Raw genomic sequence first — 21,997 nt, 5'->3', positions numbered from 1 at the left:
CATGGAAATGTCACCTGCTACCTTCGAAACCCTGTAACTGGTCAAGAGGAGAAGATAAGCATTGTACTATCAAGTGAGATCTGTGTGTTTGTTCTCCAAATGATGGCCATTGTCATCAAATTTATTAACTGAAGAGAAAAATAAATATACTCTCTTCACTTGGTTTTTAGGATACTATATGGACAGGGAGGCCTGGTGTGCTGCGATTCATGGGGTCGCAAAGAGTCGGACACGACTGAGCGACTGATCTGATCTGATCTGATCTGATCTGATTCTCTTGGCTTTGTTCACCTACCTGCTTGTTTTCTTCCTTATTCTCTTCTGCTACTTCATCTTTTTCACTCTGACTTCTTGATAATACAAGTTTCCCAAGGCATAGTCTTTGAGTCTTCTTTTTTCCCCCTCTTCTGTGGACTTCCCTGATAGCTCAGTTGGTAAAGAACCCGCCTGCAATACAGGAGCTGCTGCTGCTGCTAAGTCACTTCAGTTGTGTCCGACCCCATAGATGGCAGCCCACCAGGCTCTGCCATCCCTGGGATTCTCCAGGCAAGAATACTGGAGTGGGTTGCCATGTCCTTCTCCAATGCATGAAAGTGAAAAGTGAAAGTGAAATCGCTCAGTCATGTCTGACTCTTAGTGACCCCATGGACTGCAGCCCCCCAGGCTCCTCCATCCATGGGATTGTCCAGGCAAGAGTACTGGAGTGGGGTGCCATTGCCTTCTCCCGAAATACAGGAGACACCAATTCAATTCCCGGGTCAGGAAGATCTGCTGGAGAAGGGATAGGCTACCCTCTCCAATATTCTTGGGCTTCCTTTGTGGCTCAGCTGGTAAATAATCCACCTGCAATGTGGGAGACCTGGGTCCAATCCCTGGGTTGGGAAGATCCCCTGGAGAAAGGAAATGCTACCCACTCCAGTATTCTGCCCTGGAGAATTCCATGGACTCTATAGACCATGGGGTCGCTAAGAGTCAGACATGACTGAGCGACTTTCACTTTTCTCTAATGTGACTTAATTCCATCTCATAGTTTAACACAAAATCATAATAATTCCTCAAATGATATCGTTTATCCAGACCTCTCTCCCAAACCCTAATTTCATCTTTATACTCAAAATCTCAATACTGACATCTAGTATATATTATGAATGAAACAGATCTATAATTAAACTCTTAATTACCTGTTAACTTGTGTGATTTATTGCCTTCCCAGTCACACTTCATATTTTTAGTTTCTTAGAAAAAAATCCTTGAAGTCATCCTTGACTCCCATTTTTCTCTTATATTTGATATCACATGTGTCAAGAGATAATACTAGTTTTACTTATAAAATATACCCAGAGTCTCACCACTTCTTACGACCTTTGCTGCTATCTAAGTCAAAGACACTATTGTCCATGGTCTGAATACTGGCAATAGCACCTATAAAGTTCTCCCTACTTCTTCTCCTGTTCACAATAGTGTAGTCTCCTCTTTTGGATATCAGGACACATTTAAAACGTGAAACATATGTGACCCTTTGTTTAAAACCCTGCAATGATTCCCCATTGTATTCTGAGTAGAATGACCCACGACACCCTGCACTACCTGTGCTCCTGTTCTACCTGACCTACCCCTTAATGTTCCCTCATGTCTCCTCCAGTCCAATCACACGGGCCTCCCTGCTGTTCCCCAACTAAGACAAAACTGCCCCTGCTTTGGGGTCTTTGCTCCAGTTGTTCCCTCTTGCCAGAATGCTATAATTCCAATAAATTACCTGTCTCCTTCAAGTCTGTACTCATCTCACCTTTGAAATAAAGACCACTTTGACAAACCAATTTTTTAAAAAACGCAACTTGTACCACTCCCTCTTCCTGGGATTTCCTATCACCTTACCCTCTTTTAATTTTTCTCTTTTATATAGCATTATCACCTTTTAACCTACTATATAGATTATTTATTATGTTTTTTTTTTGTCAGAGGTAGAGATCTTGGTTGTATTTGATATACCCCAGCCTCTTCAAATATTTCATGGCACGCAGTTGATAAGCAAAAAAATAATAGATACTTGAAAGATTGAAATAAAACAAAATGAGTGCCTTGGAAACTGCTAAGTAACTGTACATGTATTAGTATTTGTATATGTCTGTGAAATTAATATTGGAGCCAAATACTGCGAGGGATAATCTCAATTCAAGAGAATTGAAATTGAATAATCCCAATTCAAGATTATTATAATAGGAATAAGTCCCCAACAGGTTTAGCAACTTACTACTTTTAGAATACTTTGTGTTTATTTCTCTGGGGAGAAAAATATCAGATTCCCAGTGAAATGACAGGTATCTATGTACAGTATGTGCAAATCAGCAAACAAAAGCAGATGTTTGTTCATCTGAATAGGAGAGGAGGAAAGTTTACATAATCTTTAAATGTATTCAAGAAGAAAAATGCCAGACCCAGGAACACATTGGAGAACTCAGGACTACACATATACTGGTTGCTTAAACAAAAGGACTAAAGAACTGAGTTGGTCTGAGGCTTAGTGGGAAGAAACCAGCCCTACTTCAAGGGGAACATGAGATAGAATGGATGGGAAGAATTGGAATGAACAGTCTTCACTCACCTTTGCTCCAGTCTCAAACTAAATCACGTTTGGCTTAGTCCTACTTCAGACTCTTGGTCGCTTTCTGCTCACCCAATTATAACCGCCTCCCCAGACTAGCTTAGGTCCAATATCTCAGCATTGTGGGATCCTCAATGGTTTGAATGAATCTATTTCAGATAAACTGTTTCTATGGAATACAGTTTGGAAGTTGATTCTGGGCTTAATTCTGGCTCTACCACTGACCTTTACCATGGCATCCAGTATTGCTCTACATCATAGATTGCAAAGTAAGTGGGTTTGAAGGATGGGAGATGTAAAGGGGAAGGGGGAGCTAAAGCTGCATGACCCCTGATTTCCAAGCCTGTGTGCCTCAGAAAGTTCCGAATTCTTAGGTTGTTACTAGATGCTCACCATTCCTTGACCTTCTGATAAAATGCTGTGTGTCTGAAAGCCTGGGCTTTCTTGTACCTCAATCAAATTCAAATTATTATTTTTTCCTATGGTGATAGCTTTCCCAACAAACTGGGAGAGCTTTTAAACATTTAGCATTTAACACTTAACACAGTTTACACGTATCTCTCACTTGACTGCTTAAATAGTACAGTGACTCCATCAGGGCAGGAAATAAAGTCCTGAATGCACAGGGCAGAAACAGCTGCATAGTCACTTAAATAGTACCCAGTATCAGGAAAATAGAGCATACAGGGAGAGGTACTCCAGGTAGCTTACTTTTCCCAAGGGGAAAGTTTCGTCCATCTCAACCAAGCTGCTTCAGGGGAAATGGACTTGGAGGATTTAGGGGGAAATTTTAAGACACACAAAAAATAGCTGTTCATGACTCGAAGGTGTACTGTTTTAAAACCTTCAAATTCAACATGTCCATTATCATATGTAAAATAGATGACCAGGGCAAGTTTGATGCATGAAGCTGGGCACCCAAAGCTAGTGCTCTGGGACAACCCAGAGGGATAGGGTGGGAAGGGAGGTGGGAGGGGGGTTCAGGATGGGGGGGACACATGTATACCTGTGGCCCATTCATGCTGATGTATGGCAAAAACCACCACAATATTGTAATTATCCTCCAATTAAAATAAATAATTTAATGAATTAAACCTTCAAATTCACAGATCCTTTCTGGTATAGCTCTATCTTTCAAGACTACATTCTTCTGAGGTCTCTTTCTAGCTGAAAACCTGGACTTCCACAAAGCCTCTCTCTTTAGTAGCTCAGTGTTCTGCATGTTCTCTAGGAGCACAGATAAGAGGAGCCAGAAGCAGTTTACAATCTCCACTATGTTTGAGAGCCCGTACTGGGTACTGTCTTCCTGTTACCCGACACACAGGTGAGCAGAACTCTTCCCAGGTCCCTTGGTGTATGGTTGTGTGTCTTGTAGAGGTACTTCTCTTTATGGACAGATGCCACATTTTTGATGTTGATGGGGAGACAAAAATGAGAGCCATCTATGCCACCATGATGCTCATGAATCTTTGCATCCCAGATTTTAAACATTAAGTTAGACTGTGCATGTGTGTCTGCTAAGTTGCTTCAGTCATGTCCAACTCTTTGTGACCCTATGGACTGTAGCTCACCAGTCTTATCTGTCCATGGGATTCTCCAGGCAATAATACTGGAGTGGGTTGCCTTGCCCTCCTTCAGGGGATCTTCCCAATCCAGGGATCAAACCCACATCTCCTGCAATGGCAGACAGGTTCTTTACCCAGTGAGCCATCTGGGAAACCCTAGACTATGCATAATACTCCACAATGGAGGAATGGACACCACTTGTGTTGTTAAAAGAAAAAGTGAAGTCTCTCAGTCATGTCTGACTCTTTGCGACCCCATGGACTATAGCCTACCAGGCTCCTCTGTCCATGGAATTCACCAGGCAAGAGTACTGGAGTGGGTTGCCATTTCCTTCTCCAGGGGATCTTCCCAACCCAGGGATCGAACCTGGGTCTCCCTCACTGCAGGCAGACACTTTACCATCTGAGCCACCCCCCTCCCCCCATGTAATAGAATATTTTCATGGAAAGACTAGAGAGCCAAATGACACCACAGTGATGTGTGCTAAATAAGATTTTAAGCAGTATGTTGTCTAACAACCTTTCATGAGATTCTTACTTTCAGAGCTCTTATGATCTCTTAGGCAGTTCAGAGGTCTCCAGACCTATCCTACTCTGGCCTATTTTGAATCTAGATATAATAAGGACTAGTGCTTATATCTCTCCCTAATGCAGCACACTGATTGATGGGCTAGAGGAAGAAAAAGAAAAATGAGTTACTTTCTTCTGGGTCTGTTTAGCCTCAGCCCCAAACCACTCCCATCCTAGAAACAGCTCTGCTTTTGTCCCAGTGACCAACAGCTTTAGACCTAAGCCTTTAGATACTCGGGATCTGCTAGTCCTAAGCCTTAGCCCTATATTTCCTGCCCCTCCACCCTTAGTCCTGTTCTAAATATATACAAAGGGATGGCATTAAACTATAAATCTTGTTTTTCTGGTGCATTTCCCCCAATCTGAAGTATCTCCACACCAATAACTGATGGTGAGCTCCCTGTATTTTTTTTTTTTCAGGTTGCTCCTGCAATGCACTACCTCCTTGGTTAGTGGGCATACTAATATTCTTGACTTCATTCAGTATGATTGTCTCCCTCATTTTCTATTTGCATTACAGAAAAAGAGGTATGTGGGACCAAAAAGATGAAAACTTTGTGAAAATTATCTCCAAGTGCTCAGTATCTGGTAAAACACTTAGCCAAAGAAAAGTAACAATGCTGTTTATCTGAAAGCTTGATTTCTTCTTGTACCTCAAATATTTGTTCGAATTCCATGAACAATAAATTTTTGGACCTCATGTCACTGGATTTGGATTCCAGCCTCCAGAATTTTGTGAGTTTAATGATACAAACTGCTGATACCTCTTCTCCTTAGCAAAAGAAAATATTTTCTTCAGTAAAATAACTATATTCTGCCAAAAATCCAGCCAATTCTTCCTGTACTTTTAGCTTAGCTTAGACGAGATAATAATTCAGTATATCTTAAACGTTGGGGGTTATAGATTATTCTAAGAGACTGATACAAAGTAAAAAGTCTTCTTCTCAAAATGATTTATATGTCCACAGATATTTTGCTTAAGTTTATGGTTTGTTCTCAGGTTTCCCTGGTGGCTCAGATGGTAAAGAATCTGCCTGCAATGCAGGAAACCTGGGTTTGATCCCTGGGTCAGGAAAATCCCCTGGAGAAAGGAATGGCTACCCACTCCAGTATTCTTCCCTGGTGAATTCCATGGACAGAGGAGCCTGGCAGGCTACAGTCCATGGGGTCACCAAGAGCCAGATTAACACTACTACTACTCATGGTCTGTATGGACAACTGAAACTGATCCTTCCCTTTGGCTCTCTTTGACTCTCTTTGAAGGTGAAGTGGAAAGGGCAATTGTAAAAGTTTGGGGATAGCTGAACCCAGCATATTTTAAAATGGGTCCTCAGCTCTATCTTTGAGGTCCCCATGCACAAAGTGGGGCTGAACTATTCAGAGGATTTTATTTATTAATTTTCTCCTATGCAATAAAGACCAAATAGTCTTAAATAATACTAGACTGGAAACTGCTTTTATATTTCACTTTAAGAAAAGCCATACCTGAATCTTGCTTTGCATGTTAGCAAGCTAAATACTCTCTCCATTTGTGCTAGAGGAAAGGAGCAAGATACTATGGTAATAGCTAGTACATATTAAATATTTATTATGTGCTGTATGGATTTTATAATATTAATACATTTACTCTTCAGTGAACTAGATTTTATATGTGATAAAATCTGGAATACAAAGAAGTTGAATAGCTATTCACACAGCTAAGTAATGGCAATGCCTGGACCCCAACCATGCACTTAAACCTCTGTTTCAATAACTGTAGTGTACTGATCCTCTATGGAAAGACTAAAAATAAAATTAAAAAGAAAGAGATATTTAGTCAGCAGTCTTGTGAAAAGGAATTGGTCATTACAGGGAAATATTGCCTGGGTACTTAGTGATTTATGAGGCTTCCATTGGATAAAACAGAAAACCCCAAGAATAGTTTGCAGGTCACTGTCATTGTCGAAGCAGATCTGGAATCCTTAATAGTGAATCTGGAAATTAAAATTTTATTTTTGCTTACTCTAACTTGAAGACCTAAAACTAAGTCATTGATCACAGAGGCCTTCACCCACAGTGCTCACAACTCCTGGTAATTAGGCAAGGAACACCCATCCACTAATCTCTTTTCTAATTGCTACTGAACTTTCTTCTCCTTACTTAAAATGGACTTTCCTCCATGGATATTGGTTCCTCTGTAACTATCTCATTTAGCGGCCTCATTTCTTATTTAGGCAACTTTCTGTTTGTCATGACTTTCTGGACTGATTTTCCTTCTTGATGTTTATCTATTCAGAAAGCACTTGTCAATTCATTTAACAGATATGAATTTCCAGGAAATTCCACAAACATTGTATATTTTAATTCTTAACATCTTTATGCAGTGTTTATTATTATCTGCACTTTGGAACTTCAGATACAGCAGAATGTAAAATTTGATCAACTTACATCAGTTGACCCAGCAAATAATAAAATTATTACTGGGGTTCAAATCATGTGTCCCTTGTTCTGAATATTTTACAATAAATCAGATTGCCTTTCTAAATGCAGGTAAATGTTTCTTCTCAAGAAATAGCCAGCATTTGAGTCTCCAACAGACATATTCTGCTCTTCCTGCTTTCTGTGGAGGTCATGCACAGAGAAACCTGCAAGAGATGTATACTATTTATTCCCAAGAATCAGTGCCAGAGTCGAGTCAGACTTTCTTGGCTATACCACTAACTGTGTGAACTTGAGGGACTTACATAAAGTCTCTGAACTGTAGTTTCTTCATCCTTAAAATATTGATGATAATGCCTATTTCATAAGGTTATTTTAGGTTAAATTAGTCAATATATTGAAGTCATTTAGTCTGGGTTCACACATAGTGCAAACCACACTAATGTTTGATATTATTATTACTATCATTATTATTAGCATTATCTATGGATTCTGTCACAATTCCCTGTCTGGGGTCTCAGCTGGTGGGAAGATTGGGTTACATGTGTTTGCCATCATTCTTCTTCCCTTTTCTCCTAAGCTCATGGCATGTCTTTCTTCACTCACACCCCACCATGACCTTAACTTTCCTTCGAAGCATGGACATCCCTAGCCAAGTAGGAAGGAAAGAAAACCAAAAAGTCAGCATAGATTTAAACACACACACACACAATTTTCTGGTACTCTTAGCATCCTAGAGCTATTTTATCTCCAAGCTTTTCTTTCAATTTTATTTTAAATTTTGTTCTACCCCTTAGAAGAAGAGCTTTGAAGTTCTCCTTAATGTTAATCTGAGAAAAATAGAGATGTGTGACCAAGAGAGAGACTTGTTGACTTCACTCTCTGATCATTTTGCACATGCCCCCAGAGCAATTTTTCTATTTAAAAAAAATTCAAGCTATCACCCTTATAAAGGGACCTCCGATTTAGTCAAGGGCTGAGAATTTATATCAAATTATAGGGTAAAGTAGATATTTATTAGGGAAACAGTTTACCCTCCATTTGTACAGTCTACGACCATATGGAATATATTGTGAGGGCAACAATTTTGGTGACTTTTGAGTTTTCTCTTCTCCAAGAAGAATATTGTCAGTTATTTCAACCATTATTTCAAGGACATGGATTTAAGACTCCTGACTCCTGTTTCCCCATCCTTACTCTCTTGGTTGTCCTTCTCTACAAGATAGAATGAATCAGTGAACAATCATGTCAGTGAAACAAACTAGAGTTAACATAGGAAAGTAATTTTGTATAGGCATAGCTGACCAGCAATGAAACAGATACCCTAACTGTTGGTAATGGTGCTTCCATCACAAGACATATTAATCAGTATTATGAGGTGGGAATATTCTCCACTTTTATAATCACCCTGAAAACATACTTTCCAGAAGCTGTCTGCTATAGGTAAGAGGATAACTTTTGAGAATTATAATATCTTTTTCATCTCATAGATTCTGCTCATTCCAGATTATTTTATTTCATCATATTTCTCAAGAGGTCTAGAGTTCTTGAGGGCCTGCAGCACCTCGTGAAGTAGACAAGGGTATAATGGCCAACCAGAGCAAGTGTCATGATGCTTGGGTGGAAGAAACAATATCTGCCTCTTCACAGCCTTCTTCCACACTTAGCCCAAATGTGCTCATCTCCAGGATCGTCTACACAACCCAGCCTACTTTTCCTTCACCTTCATACAAGCCCAGAAGTATGGAGCAATAGGAATGTGAAAAGCGAAACTATTGTTAGTCTGTAATCCAGTCCTCCTTTCCCTGCTGACTCTTCTAACACTTGCATCTCTCTACAGTCCCCATTTCAGATCCACATTTCGAGTTGGATGTCATGTGGCTGGAGGATATGACTGTGATCCTGTGTGTTCTGATGGTCTTCATCACCATGATCATTTCCTCTGCTTACTTTAGACTCAGAGGTAAATGGAATGGGAAGGGTGGTAACTCAGAAGGCATCATTCTTCTAACTGATCTCCAGATATAGTCTCTGACTGTAGCTTCTTGAGTCTCCTGGGGTTTCTACAAAAGTGACCTTTCCAGTCCTTGCGCATTAATAGCTGGGGGGAAAACAAAGACCTGTGCATTTTCTTTTGATCTGTTAGTGTACGAAGCTGTCAGTGAATTTGATATAAGAATAATACTTTACAGATTTTCTTGCCAGAATTTATACCTTTCTAACATGATGTGTTTGGTACATGTAGTGAAACTACACGTTCATTGAAGCTGCCCAAGCAAGATAGTAATAGGATAACTCAGGATAACTGTAATAGTAATAGGATAACTCAGGATAACTCAGGATAACTCAGGATAACTCTAAACTCAACTAAATAGAATTTGGGATAAAGAAAAAAGAGGTGAGGGGAGTACCCTGTTTAATAAACAAAAGTGGCGGGGACGGGGGCAGAAAGAAGGTAATTTTGAGACAAGGTTATACTCAGGCTAGAGAAGGATGGTTGCTTAATGAAAAGAACACAGTTTTTTTAATCCAATAACCTTGGGTTTTATCCTGGGTTAACCATGCTGACTGACCTTGGGTAAATGGCTTTTCTCTGCTGATCTAATTTATTTCCTCCACAAAATGGGGAAGATAAGTCATACCTTATGAGATTATTCAGCTGAGGAATTTTGATGTAAAGATCTAACATTGTGTACTCAAATAAATATCACATGCACACACGTGCATATACCTGCTCATACACGCACATCAGAGAAGCAACCAGAGGGGAGGAAGACCAGAAGCGGTCAGATTCTACCCCAGTGAAGTCTGTCTTCTCCTCTCTGCTTCTACATCTCTTGAAACATCTACCACTACTACCTCTCACTGTCTCTGCCTGTTCGCTCAAAATCTTACTGAGGTATCAGCTGATATCACTGAAAAGAAATGAACACAATATAGTCTCTTCACAAAAAAAGGGAAGAAAGAAAGAAAAGGAGGACAGAAGGAAGAGAGGAAAGAAAGAAGGAAGGAATGTCAGGGGGAAAGGAGGAACACTGTGCCCTGTATAAGGGCTCTCTGATTGTAGCCATCTTGAGGCTCGCCGGGGTTTCTATAAGGGCAATGTTAGTGCCTCAGATTCCAATGACAGTCTCAGTTCTGACTTCACACTTGTGATAATTCTAGTAGAACCGGAAGGTCCAAGTGTTTCATCCAGAAACATTCAATGCTCTGCATTTTCTTCTATTTTGATCTCAAAGACAGAATTAAAAATGTAATATTATAGTTGATAATTGAACATTATAGAAACTTGTAGGCATCTACAAAGGCTGAACCAGGAACATTTCTGAAGCTATGTTCGGAGTAGAGTGTGTATTTTTGAAATTCCATAACATCCAACATTGAAAGTCCTGGCTTTATGTGCAAAATATAATCTGCTTATGAAATCAATGGAAGGAAATGTAAAACTAGTCATGTGAGAAGAAACATTTTAATACTTCATTCTTGTGTTCCACCAGTAACCTACAATCCTGAAATGTTCCATTAAAAATGAATGCAGGGTTATGAAAATATATACTCTTAATTACTAGCAGGCTCTTTCCCCTAAATACAGTGCAAATCTATCATGAGTTATTATGGACAATACATACAAGCTTTTTACTTAAGCTTAAAAAGGCCTAGAGCCACAAAGAATGGGTACTTTGCTCTCTCATCTTTGCAGGCATTGACTCTTAGGTCTCTCTGGACTACCTGTCGAGAGCCACTAGATATTGAAGTGGCCAATTAGGATGACAAGAGAAACTAAAGGCAACAGTCATGCTTTTATCCCCTTATTGTGGGTGTGTAAGAGGCCACAAAGGAAAATAGTCTGGCTCCTCATAGTTCCAGTGCTGGACAAGGGTCAGGTGACCTGCAGCACAGGCTGGGGAAATGGTGTCTCACTATGAAGAACACTAGGGCTTCCCTTGTAGCTCTGGAGATAAAGAAACCGCCTGCAATGCAGGAGACCCCAGTTTAATTCCTGGGTCAGGAAGATGCCCTGGAGAAGGGATAGGCTACCCACTCCAGTATTCTTGGGTTTCCTGGTGGCTCAGTCAGTAAAGAATGCACCTGCAATGTGGGAGACCTGGGTTTGAAATAGTGTCTCACTATAAAGAACACTGCACAAAAGACTCCTGCCATTTTATTAACTTGGGGAGAATGGAAGGGAAGGAGAAACAGAGAATTAGAATGGAACAATCCTGAGTCAAAGTGGAGAAGAATAATTTAATCAAGATGCCCTTCCCCAATAAAAGGTCTCAGCAGAGGGTACTAAAAATAAAAAAAGCATTTTAGCTGAGGACCCTCAGCTAAAGTAAGGAAGCCTCCAAAAAGAGGTAGCTGGGCTAGGAATGCAGGTATGCATATGAACATGGCTGCTGGGAGTGAAGGGCCTAGTCCTGGACTGCACCTCCCTCCAGAAACTGCAAGGTGCTGGCTGTGCACCAAGTCTGGTGTGAGGAGCCTGCAGGGCAAATCCTTTGTCATGTCCTATGGTCTGACATAAGGAATCACGAATAGTAACCTGGACTGGAGTCAGACCCTTCCTTACCTCTCCAATGTTGAGAAACATTCCACCCTTTGAGATTAAACAATTGCAAGGACAAATGTGTGCTTCCCCCAGTACAGATTTATGCTTCTCAGGCCTGGTTTCTACCACTGAGGAAAGCAACTCAATCACTATCCTTGCATCCTATGAGGCACAGATTAGTGATAGCGGAGAGCAGGAAGGAGCCCGTAGCCAGTATTCATCCACTCAAAAGCAAGGCTTACCAGCTGACCAAGTGGGATTAAAAGAAGAGTTAGAATCAAGGAGAGGTTTTATTGTCTTTCACACTGGAGACCAGCGTTATTGAAAAATGAATCCTGTTTTCAACCACGTGGTATCATAAGGCCATTTCTCAGCACTGCTCCTCTTTGTCCCATGGAGACCAATGAAGGAGTTGCTTCAGCCACTCAAAGATTTTGTCAGTTACCTTTTTTGCTTTCCCAGATGTTTATGAATAAATCAAGAAAATATATTAATTGATTTGAAAGAGAGATTGTGCAATGTAGTTGACTGAAAAGACCCAATTCATTCTACTTATCACCATTGACAGTCTATTAATACAACCAGTTCATTCTAAAGGAAATCAGCCCTGGGTGTTCTTTGGAAGGAATGATGCTAACGCTGAAACTCCAGTACTTTGGCCACCTCATGCGAAGTGTTGACTCATTGGAAAGACCCTGATGCTGGGAGGGATTGGGGGCAGGAGGAGAAGGGGACGACAGAGGATGAGATGGCTGGATGGCATCACCGACTCAACGGACATGAGTTTGAGTGAACTCCGGGAGATGGTGATGGACAGGGAGGCCTGGAGTGCTGCAATTCATGGGGTGGCAAAGAGTTGGAGACGACTGAGGGACTGAACTGAACTGAATATTAATATATCTCACATTGCTAATATAGAATCTATAGCAGCAACTTCACAATAGGCCAAAATTAGACAAGATCAAACTTGACCATAAATTGAAATGCTCTACATTAGCTACTAGATTTTTAAATTTTTAAAAATCTGGAATTCTAGTGGTGAGGACTCCACACTTCCACCGCAGGGTGGCTGAAGTTCGATCCCAACTAAGATCCTGCATCCTGTGGGGTGTCGCCAAAAAAAAGAAAAGAAAATTAGCCATTTCTCATAATCAAGTCAATTTTGTTTTACAAAGAAAAAATAATTGCCCCAAATACTTTTTCAGCAATTTTTCTTAATGTTTTCTCCAGTCCTACCAAGTTTGTATTAGGGTTTAGGATGAATCTCATTGCTTTTTCAGTAACAACTTTCTCTGCACCCTTTCACTGAATGAGTTAGCTCTTCTCTTATCTGAAAAGTTAATTATTCCAATTCTGTCTCTTATGTTTCACAACTTTTCAAGTTCCAGAAGGTTAAAAGAATACATAAAGAATATTTAGAAAAATTTAAAAAGCAAATCCACAGATTCACTGTAGTTTCTGATGTGCCTTGTGATATTAAGCATCAGATGATATTGTGCAATGATAGCCTTTTCCAAGCAAATTCCCACAACATAGAGTGATTTACTGCTGTTTGAGTTATGAGAGTGAAGGAGAATAGAGAAAAAGAGAGAAAAGACAGGAAGAGATAATGTATGTGTGTGAATATATATTATTGATTATAGTTTCACCAGCGTATCCATTTACTTCAGTTGCTAAGAGATACTGTGCAAATTAAATCAGACTCCTTTCTAGAATACCTTTATTCCTTACACACATCCTCCCAGCAGAGATTTTCCTCTCATTGATTTAAGCCAGAGAAGTCAAGTTAATGACTTCTAAATAAAAGTTGTTTCCTCATGGCTTTTCCAAAGATGACTTTGGCATCTTGGAAGAGATCAATATGTTCTCAAATGTGTTTTTATTTCAACTAGTCGCCTTTAGTAAAATGTGAATTTACAATAGCTTGAGTACATTTTATTTCCTCAACAGGTTTCCTACAAAATTAAGGGATTAAACAAGCACCAAACGTTTCATCTGGAACAATGTATAGACTACGGAAGATCAGTAGGCTAAGATCTCCAAGAAAAGTAGCTATGCCCTCACAGTTTAATTTTTCCCTTGCAATTTTATATAAAGTCAAATAATTGCCAGGTGGAGAGCAAATAAAATATACACTCAAATTTGCATTTCATTTGTAGCTCTTGTACAAACTATGTTAAAGTTAAAATGGATAGAAAAGTAATCAGAAGACAGAAGATAACAAATTAGGGTAATGACTGAAGTAAAGTCAATAATATACATGGGAAAATGAGAGTAACTCTGAAAGTAGAAATAAATCTATACTTATCAGAATTAAATGTCATATCTATCAGCAATTAAACATATCTGGGACATCAATCAGGGAAATGCATCAGAAGGCTCTTAGCACGAGAGTCCATAATAAAAATTAAATAAACAGATAATACATCTTCTGTACATAGGGCTAAAAGAATGATTTTGTACATTAAATTAAATGTAAGAGGGATAAAGTTTTCAAGTGAAGCCAGAATGCTTACTCTGATAAGGGACACAAGGAAAATTTTAGTATATAAATTTATTTCAGGATTGGCTTTCATAATGACTGAAGTAACAAAGGCCATGGGGGTAGAAACAAGTTCAAGTTATAATCTAGAAGAAACTTGGAAAAAATTTCCATTCAGTGGGTAACCCACATGGTAGGTATCAGGAAGATGTGTGTGTGTGCTAAGACACTTCAGTCACGTCCAACACTTTGTGACCCTATGGACTGCAGCCCACCAGGGTCCTCTGTCCATGGGATTCTCCAGGCAAAATACTGGAGTAGGAACCTGTGTCTAACCTCTCCTGCATTGGTAGGTGGGTTCTTTACCACCAGCACTACTTGGGAAGCTCATCAGGGTAATAACCTTTCTAAAAAACTAGAAACCTTCCAGTAAAGACACTGACTTACAGAAATACGGGCACTGACTGTGGTTTTCATGCCAGGATATAATGCTTTCCTGATGGCTCAGTGGTAAAGAATCCACCTGCCAAAGCAGGAGACTCAGATTTGATCCCTGGGTCAGGAAGATCCCCTGGAGAAGGAAATGGCAACCCACTTCAGTATTCTTACCTGGGAAATCCCATGGACAGAGGAGGCTGAAGGGCTATGGTCCATGTGGTTGCAAAGAGCTGGACGTGACTGAGCGACTAAACAACAAAAAAATAGACATATAACCTTGTTTAATTTGATTTAAGAACCAAGAGATTTGGTTGCTATAAACTTCTCTTTAAAAAAGTAGAATAATTCTCCAAGGCCTCTATGGAATCATCTTTATTTAACCTGCATTTTTAAAGGATAGTTTTATCTGGAACAAAATCCTGGTTGAAACTTATTTCCTTCCAACGTGTCAAGTAAATCATTCCATTATTTTCTGCCTTTTGTATTACCTGTTGAAAAGTCAACTATTTGTCTTATTGTTGCTTCTTTGAAGACAATGTGTCTCTTATTCTCTGATTGCTTTAAACAGATTTGCTTCAATTTGGTTTTCATAGCTTGACTACAATGTGTTTGATATGGTTTAATTTATATTGATACTGCTTGAGGTTAATGTACCTCCATTAATACATGGGTTTAAAAATAACATTCCAAAAAAATGATAATGTTTCAGTCATTGTTTCTTCAAATATGTCTTCTGCTTTTGGGTGTCTAGTTATATGTCTGTTAGATCCTTCACTGTGTCTCTCATGTCCCTATGCTTTTTTCTTTATTTTATATTCTTTTTCTTCTCTGTTTTTCAGTTTGGATATTTACCATTAAATAGTCTCCCAATTCACTAATCCCATGTTATTTCAGCTGAATAAGCTGCTAAACTCTTTTTAATGAGTTTTTATTTCAGAAGTTATATTTCTCCTTCTGGGAAGCCCAAGTATTTTCCTACTATAGACTCCACTTCTATGGTAATGCTATCTATTAAATATCTTTTCCTCGACATGCCAGGACAAATCAATTAAAGTTATTTTAAGCTTATCAGCTAATTTCACTATCTCAGGCAGCTTTGGTCTATTTGGTCTGTTTCTCCTGTCCATTTCTCCCATTGGTTTATGTTCAGATGATTCTGTCCTTTCTCATATGTAAAAATAAATATTGATTTAAGGACATTGTGATGGTATCATTAAATGTGTGTCAACTTGACTATATTTTTCAGAAAGTCCTTTCTTTTGTGTTTCCAGTTAGGGAAGGCCATAAGGAAAATTCTTGGGGGATGGAGAGTGAAAAGAAAGCAGCAGCCATTGCAGCTTGTATTATATATGTTGCTGCTGATCTGCTGATTCCTTTCATTGGCATGATGCAGAAGCTAGATCTGAAACTGCTCTACTTTCCCATGAATCCTTCTTTGACTTCTCTGAGCCCTAAGTCAAATGTATATGTCAACTCTGATGAAGGGCTCTAGCTTCTGCAATATATTTTCTTCAACAAGTTGTTGTTGTTCAGTTGTTAAGTCATGTCTGACTCTGTGACCACACGGAATGCAGCACCAAACTCCCTTGTCCTTCACTATCTCTTGGAGTTTGCTCAAATTCATGTCCATTGAGTCAATGATGCTATCTAACCATCTCAACCTCTGCCATCCCCTTTTCCTTTGGCCTTCAATCCTTCCTAGCATCAGGGTCATTTCAAAGAAGTCAGCTCTGTATCACCTGGCCAAAGTATTCTCCAGGCAAGAATACTGGAGTAGGTTTCCCTTTCCCCCTCCAGGGGATCTTCCTGACTCAGAGATCAACCCATGTCTCCTGCATCTCCTGCATTGGCAGACAGATTCTTTAACACTGAGCCACCTGGGGGGTCCTCTTCAACAAGATCAGAAATAATAATACATATTTCTGCTTCACTGACTATGCTAAAGCCTTTTACTATGTGTATCACAATGAACTGTAGAAAATTCTTAAGAGATGGAAATATCAGACCACCTTACCTGCCTCCTGAGAAACATGTATGCAGGTCAAGAAGCAACAGTTAGAACCAGACATGGAACAATGGACTGGTTTAAAATTGGGAAAGGAGTACATCAAGGCTGTGTTTTGTCACCCTGCTTATCTAACTTCTATGCAGAGTACATCATGTGAAATGCCATGTTGGGTGAATCACAAGCTGGAATCAAGATGTCAGGAGAAATATCAATAATCTCAGATATGCAGATGACACCACCCTTATGGAAGAAAGTGAAAAAGAACTAAAGAGTCTCTTGATGAAGATGAAAGAGGAGAGTGAAAAAGCTGGCTTAAAATACAACATTTGAGGAGAACAAGATGGCAGAGGAGTAAGTGGATGTGGAGTACATCTCTCTCCATGGATACATCAGGAATACACCTTTAGACACAAAAAAGAACACCAGCTGAGAGCAGACAGGAGTACCTGACCAGCAGAAAAGAATATATATAACCACTCAAAACTTGGTAGGACAAAGGAACTAGAGGGAAAAACAGGAGTGTTAGTAGGACTGGACCTGCCCACACTGGGGCAATTGTCTGAGTCAGAGGAGATATATTTAAGGCTAAGAGTGAAACAGCTGATCTGTGGCAGCCTAAATGGAATCAGAATCAAACAGTCCTTGCCACAGCCATACATACCCTGGACAGCAATGCAGGTCCCCTAGAAGGCCCAGAAGCTGGGAGCTGTTTAGTGATTGTGGAGCAATCCCAGGTCAAGGGCTGCTGTTGACTGCAAAGAGACGGATCTAGGGGATGTGAGGGAAGAGACTGTGGTGGGGAATGCTTGTGGAGGAAAGCCAGGCAGCCATAGAAGCAAGGCGATACTGCTGAGTCATGTGTAGGGGGTGGAGCCATCACCATAGCCCCTCTCTCCCCACATGCTAGCATCGGCACCTGAACAGTAGAGAGGCTGGCACATCAAACGCCTGACACAGTGAACTAAAGAGTAAGACCCCACCCAGCATGCCCCTTTTAAGTGCCTGACATGCTGATCTACAGAGTAAGACCCCGCCCAGCATGCCCCTTTTAAGTGCCTGACATGCTGATCTACAGAGAAAGACCCCAGCCGGGGGGCCCCTCTATGTGCCTGATGCACCAAACAGCAGAGAAGGGCTCCAGTCAAGGGAGCCCTCTAAGTGCATGAATAGGTGGAGCTACAGAGAAAGACTGGCCAAAGAGGCCTTCTGATCACCAGCTATAAGAGGCTCAAAAAAAGACTCTGATAGGGCCATAATGCCTGTGGCAGAGGCAGTTGGTGTTCCTGCACACTTGGCACCTCCAGGGTCCCTGCAAACCAAGCAGCTGCACCACCTTCATGCTCAACCCTCACTGGGGCAGAGCTGCCACAGGCAAAAAAAAGTCTTCAGTTGTGTCCAGCTCTTTGCGGCCTTGTGGACTGTGGCCCGCCAAGCTTCTCTGTCAAGGGGGTTCTCCAGGCAAGATACTGGAATGTATTGGCCAATACTAGTTGCCATACACTGCCCAGTTCAGTTCAGTTCAGTCCCTCAGTCGTGTCCGACTCTTTGTGACCCCATGATACCGCAGCACGCGAGGCCTCCCTGGAGTTTACCCAAACTCATGTCCATCGAGTCGGTGATGCCATCTAACCATCTCATCCTCTGTCATCCCCATCTCTTCCTGCCCTCAATCTTTCCCAGCATCAGGGTCCTTTCAAATGAGTCAGCTGTTCGCATCAGGTGGCAAAAGTATTGGAGTTTCAGCTTCAGTATCAGTCCTTCCAATGAACACCCAGGACTGATCTCCTTTACAATGGACTGGTTGGATCTCCTTGCAGTGCAAGGGACTCTCAAGAGTCTTCTCCAACACCACAGTTCAAAAGCATCAATTCTTATGCGCTCAGCTTTCTTTATAGTCCAACTCTCACGTAAGTACATGACTACTTGAAAAACCATAGCCTTGACTACACAGACCTTTGTTGACAAAGTAATGTCTTTGCTTTTTAAATGCTGTCTAGGTTGGTCATAAACTTCCTTCCAAGGAGCAGGCGTCTTTTAATTTCATGGCTGCAATCACCATCCACAGTGATTTTGGAGCCCAGAAAAATAAGGTCAGCCATTGTTTCCACTGTTTCCCCATCTATTTGCCATGAAGTGATGGTATTAGAAAATGCAAATCAAAACTACAATGAGATATCACCTCACACCTGTCAGAATTGGCATCATCAAAAAGTCTACAAACAAGTGCTGGAGAGGGTGTGGAGAAAAGTCCCACCCTTGCACTGTTGGTGGGAATGTAAATTGATACAACCACTATGGAAGATGATATGGAGATTCCTTAAAAAACTAAGAATAAAACCACCGTGTGACCCAGCAATCCCACTCCTAGGCACATACCCTGAGGAAACCAAAATTGAAAAAGACACATGTATCCCATTGTTCATTGCCGCACTATTTATAATAGCTCAAACATGGAAGCAAGCTAGATGTCCATCAACAGATAAATGGATAAAGAAGTTGTGGTACATATACACAATGGAATATTACTCAGCCACAGAAAGGAATGCATTTGAATCAGTTCTAATGAGGTGGATGAACCTAGAGCCTATTATACAGGGTGAAGTAAGTCAGAAAGAGAAAGATAAATATCGTATTCTAATGCATGTATACAAAATCTAGAAAAATGGTTCTGAAGAATTTATTTTCAGGGCAGCAATGGAGAAACAGACATAGAGAATAGACTTATGGACATGGGGAGAGGGGAGGAGAGGGTGAGATGTATGGAGAGAGTAACATGGAAACTTACCATATGTAAAATAGCCAACAGGAATTGGCTGTATGGCTCAGGAAACGCAAACGGGGGCTCTGAATCAACCCAGAGAGGTGGGATGGGGAGGGAGGCAGGAGGGAGGTTCAAAAGGGAGGGTATATATGTATACCTATGGCTGATTCATGTTGAGGTTTCACAGAAAACAACAAAATTCTGTAATGTAATTATCCTTCAATTAAAACAATAAATAAATTTTTAAAAACTCAAGATTCAAAAAACTAAGATCATGGCATCTAGTCCCATCACTTCATGACAAATAGATGGGGAAAATATGGAAAGTGAGAGGCTTTATTTTCTTGGGTTCCAAAATCACTGTGGACAGTGACTGCAGCCATGAAATTAAAAGACAGTTGTTCCTAGGAAGAAAAGCTATGACCAACCTAGACAGCATATTAAAAGTCAGAGACATCACTTTGCCAGCAAAGGTCCATATAGTCAAAGCTATGGTTTTTCCAGTAGTCATGTACTGATGTGGGAGTTGGACCATAAATACGGCTGAGCACCAAAGAATTGATTCTTTAGAATTGTGGTGCAGGAGAAGACACTTGAGAATCCCTTGGACAGCAAGGAGATCAAACCAGTCAATTGTAAAGGAAATCAACCCTGAATATTCATTGGAAGGACTGATGCTGAAGCTGAAACTCCAATATTTTGACCACATGATGCAAAGAGCCATTATTGGAAAATACCTTGATGCTGGGAAAGATTAAGTGCAAGAGGAGAAGGGGGCAACACAAGATGAGATGGTTTGATGGTGTCATCAATTCAATGGGCATGAGTTTGAGCAAACTCAGGGAGATAGTGAAGGACAGGGAAGACTGGTGTGCTACAGTCCACAGGCTCTCAAAGAATCAGACAAGCCTGAGGGACTGAATAACAGCAACAAATGAGGGTCTAGCCCATGCATGTGGGTTCCATCCTGTTTGTATCTTTGCTATTGAAGTCCATTCTATTACCTCTTCCAATACTGGTAGGTGAATTAAGGCTATTCTTTTCAAGGTTACCACTGAGATGGGAAGCAGGGGATAAGAACAGGTTAAGTTAGAATGCCACAAAACTCACTATTCTTAGTGAAATTCAGCTATTTTTTCTAATTGTTCCCCTGACTGCAAATTTGTGGTTACTTTCCAGAATTCTGAAAAAAGTTGATTTCTGGCATTTTTTTTTTCTAGTGTACTTACTATCTCATAAAGGAAAATCATCAACCTGCTCAGGCATCCATAACAAAATACCATAAACTGGGCGGCTGAAACAACAGACGTGTATTTTCTCCTAGTCCTGGGGACTTGAAGTCCAAGATCAGGGTGCCAGTCTTGTATCTGGTGAGACCTCTCTCCCTGACTTGTAGGTGACCACCTCCTTGCTGTGTGCTCACATGACCTCTTTGTGTACAAGTGTAGAGAGAGAGAGTGCAGTAGTTCTCACGTTCCTTCTTACACAGAAACTAATCCTATTGGATCATGGCCCTATCTTTATGACCTCATTTAACCTTAATTATTTCTGTAAAGGTCCTATCTCCAAGTAAATTAGGCTAGGGTGTGAACCCATGAATTTTGGGTGTGGGGGTGGACCACAAACAGTCTGTATCAGACGAGGATTTTTGAAGTTTCTTACTTCACCATTCTCACTGACATATTCAAGCACTTTATAAACACATGTTTTACTCATCTTTTTAAACAGTTCACAAAGAAGAGTTTAGGAACATCTTGTTTCATCATAGCTTGAGGCAGAACTATCTACTCCTTCTTGTTATATTTTTACATATGACCTGTCCCTTTTTTTCATAAAAAAGTTTAACAATGGTATGTGTCTATTTTACTAGAGGAAAAATCAAGTTTTTTTTGTTGGTAATCTGAACATTTTTTTTTTTTTTAGGCTTGCGTCTTGCATCACTTCTTTACTGATTCATGTACTGTTTTACCGCAGTCTCTCTAGGGAAGAGGGGCACATGCTGGTGAAGGGAGCTGGAGCAAAGGCAGAGGTCGCCCCCCGCCACCATGCCTCCCCCTCTCCCCAGTTTGGCCTCCGAAAGCAACCTCCTTGCTCCTTGAAAATCCCAGCAAGAGAGCTGGAGAGTCCTCCATGACCCTGTCCCCCAAGGAGCCGGTTCAGCTGTTATGCACGGGGGTGTGGTGCACCCAGGGACCTGGGGGAGGGTAAGCCCAGCCCTAGGACTCCCAGTCATCCTCGTCTTCCTCGACCGGGGTCTGTTGTGGGGGAGGCAGGGGCGGGATGGAGTCTGACATCCGGGCGAAGGCTCCCCCTGGCCCCTCGCTGGCCCCGGACCCAGGTCCTTTCCCGGAGATGCCTTTGCGCCTCATGGCCAGCTTGTTGAAAAGGTCCGACATCAGGTCCCCGCCCTGGCTGGTGGCTCTCACTTGCTCCTGCTCCTTCTGCTGCTTCTTCTCCAGCTTGCGCTCCTTGACACTGCGGAGCTTGGCCTTGCCGATGCCCCCGGCCTGGCGGATGGACTCTAGCAGAGTGGCCCGGCCACTGGAGGGGTCAACCACTTCCTTGGGCGCTCCTTGGACCGGGGCTGAAGGGCATGCACCCCAG

General features: G+C 41.1%; 2 protein-coding genes across 2 annotated transcripts in view; one reads left to right on the top strand and one right to left on the bottom strand.

The window, feature by feature from the left end:
* LOC104984613 (putative selection and upkeep of intraepithelial T-cells protein 1 homolog) overlaps positions 1–9,420 on the top strand; it is a 26,563-nt gene extending 17,143 nt beyond the window's left edge. Inside the window, exons 5-9 of the mRNA XM_010834432.1 lie at positions 1–73; positions 2,761–2,871; positions 5,158–5,265; positions 8,996–9,118; positions 9,401–9,420. The exon at positions 1–73 is cut by the window's left edge and continues 1 nt beyond it. Coding sequence (XP_010832734.1) covers positions 1–73; positions 2,761–2,871; positions 5,158–5,265; positions 8,996–9,118; positions 9,401–9,420 — 435 coding nt within the window. The remainder of the gene's footprint in view (positions 74–2,760; positions 2,872–5,157; positions 5,266–8,995; positions 9,119–9,400) is intronic.
* Positions 9,421–21,609: 12,189 nt separating this feature from the next.
* Positions 21,610–21,997, bottom strand: part of LOC104984630 (WAS protein family homolog 1-like) — a 1,490-nt gene continuing 1,102 nt past the window's right edge. Inside the window, exon 2 of the mRNA XM_010834454.1 lies at positions 21,610–21,992. Within this exon, the coding sequence (XP_010832756.1) occupies positions 21,610–21,992 (383 nt within the window). The remainder of the gene's footprint in view (positions 21,993–21,997) is intronic.

The sequence above is a fragment of the Bison bison genome, unplaced genomic scaffold (assembly GCF_000754665.1).
Source record: "Bison bison bison isolate TAMUID 2011002044 unplaced genomic scaffold, Bison_UMD1.0 scf7180017864033, whole genome shotgun sequence".
Classification (NCBI taxonomy): domain Eukaryota; kingdom Metazoa; phylum Chordata; class Mammalia; order Artiodactyla; family Bovidae; genus Bison; species Bison bison.
Note: the sequence above shows the minus strand (reverse complement) of the source record. Positions and strands in the feature narration are given on the sequence as shown.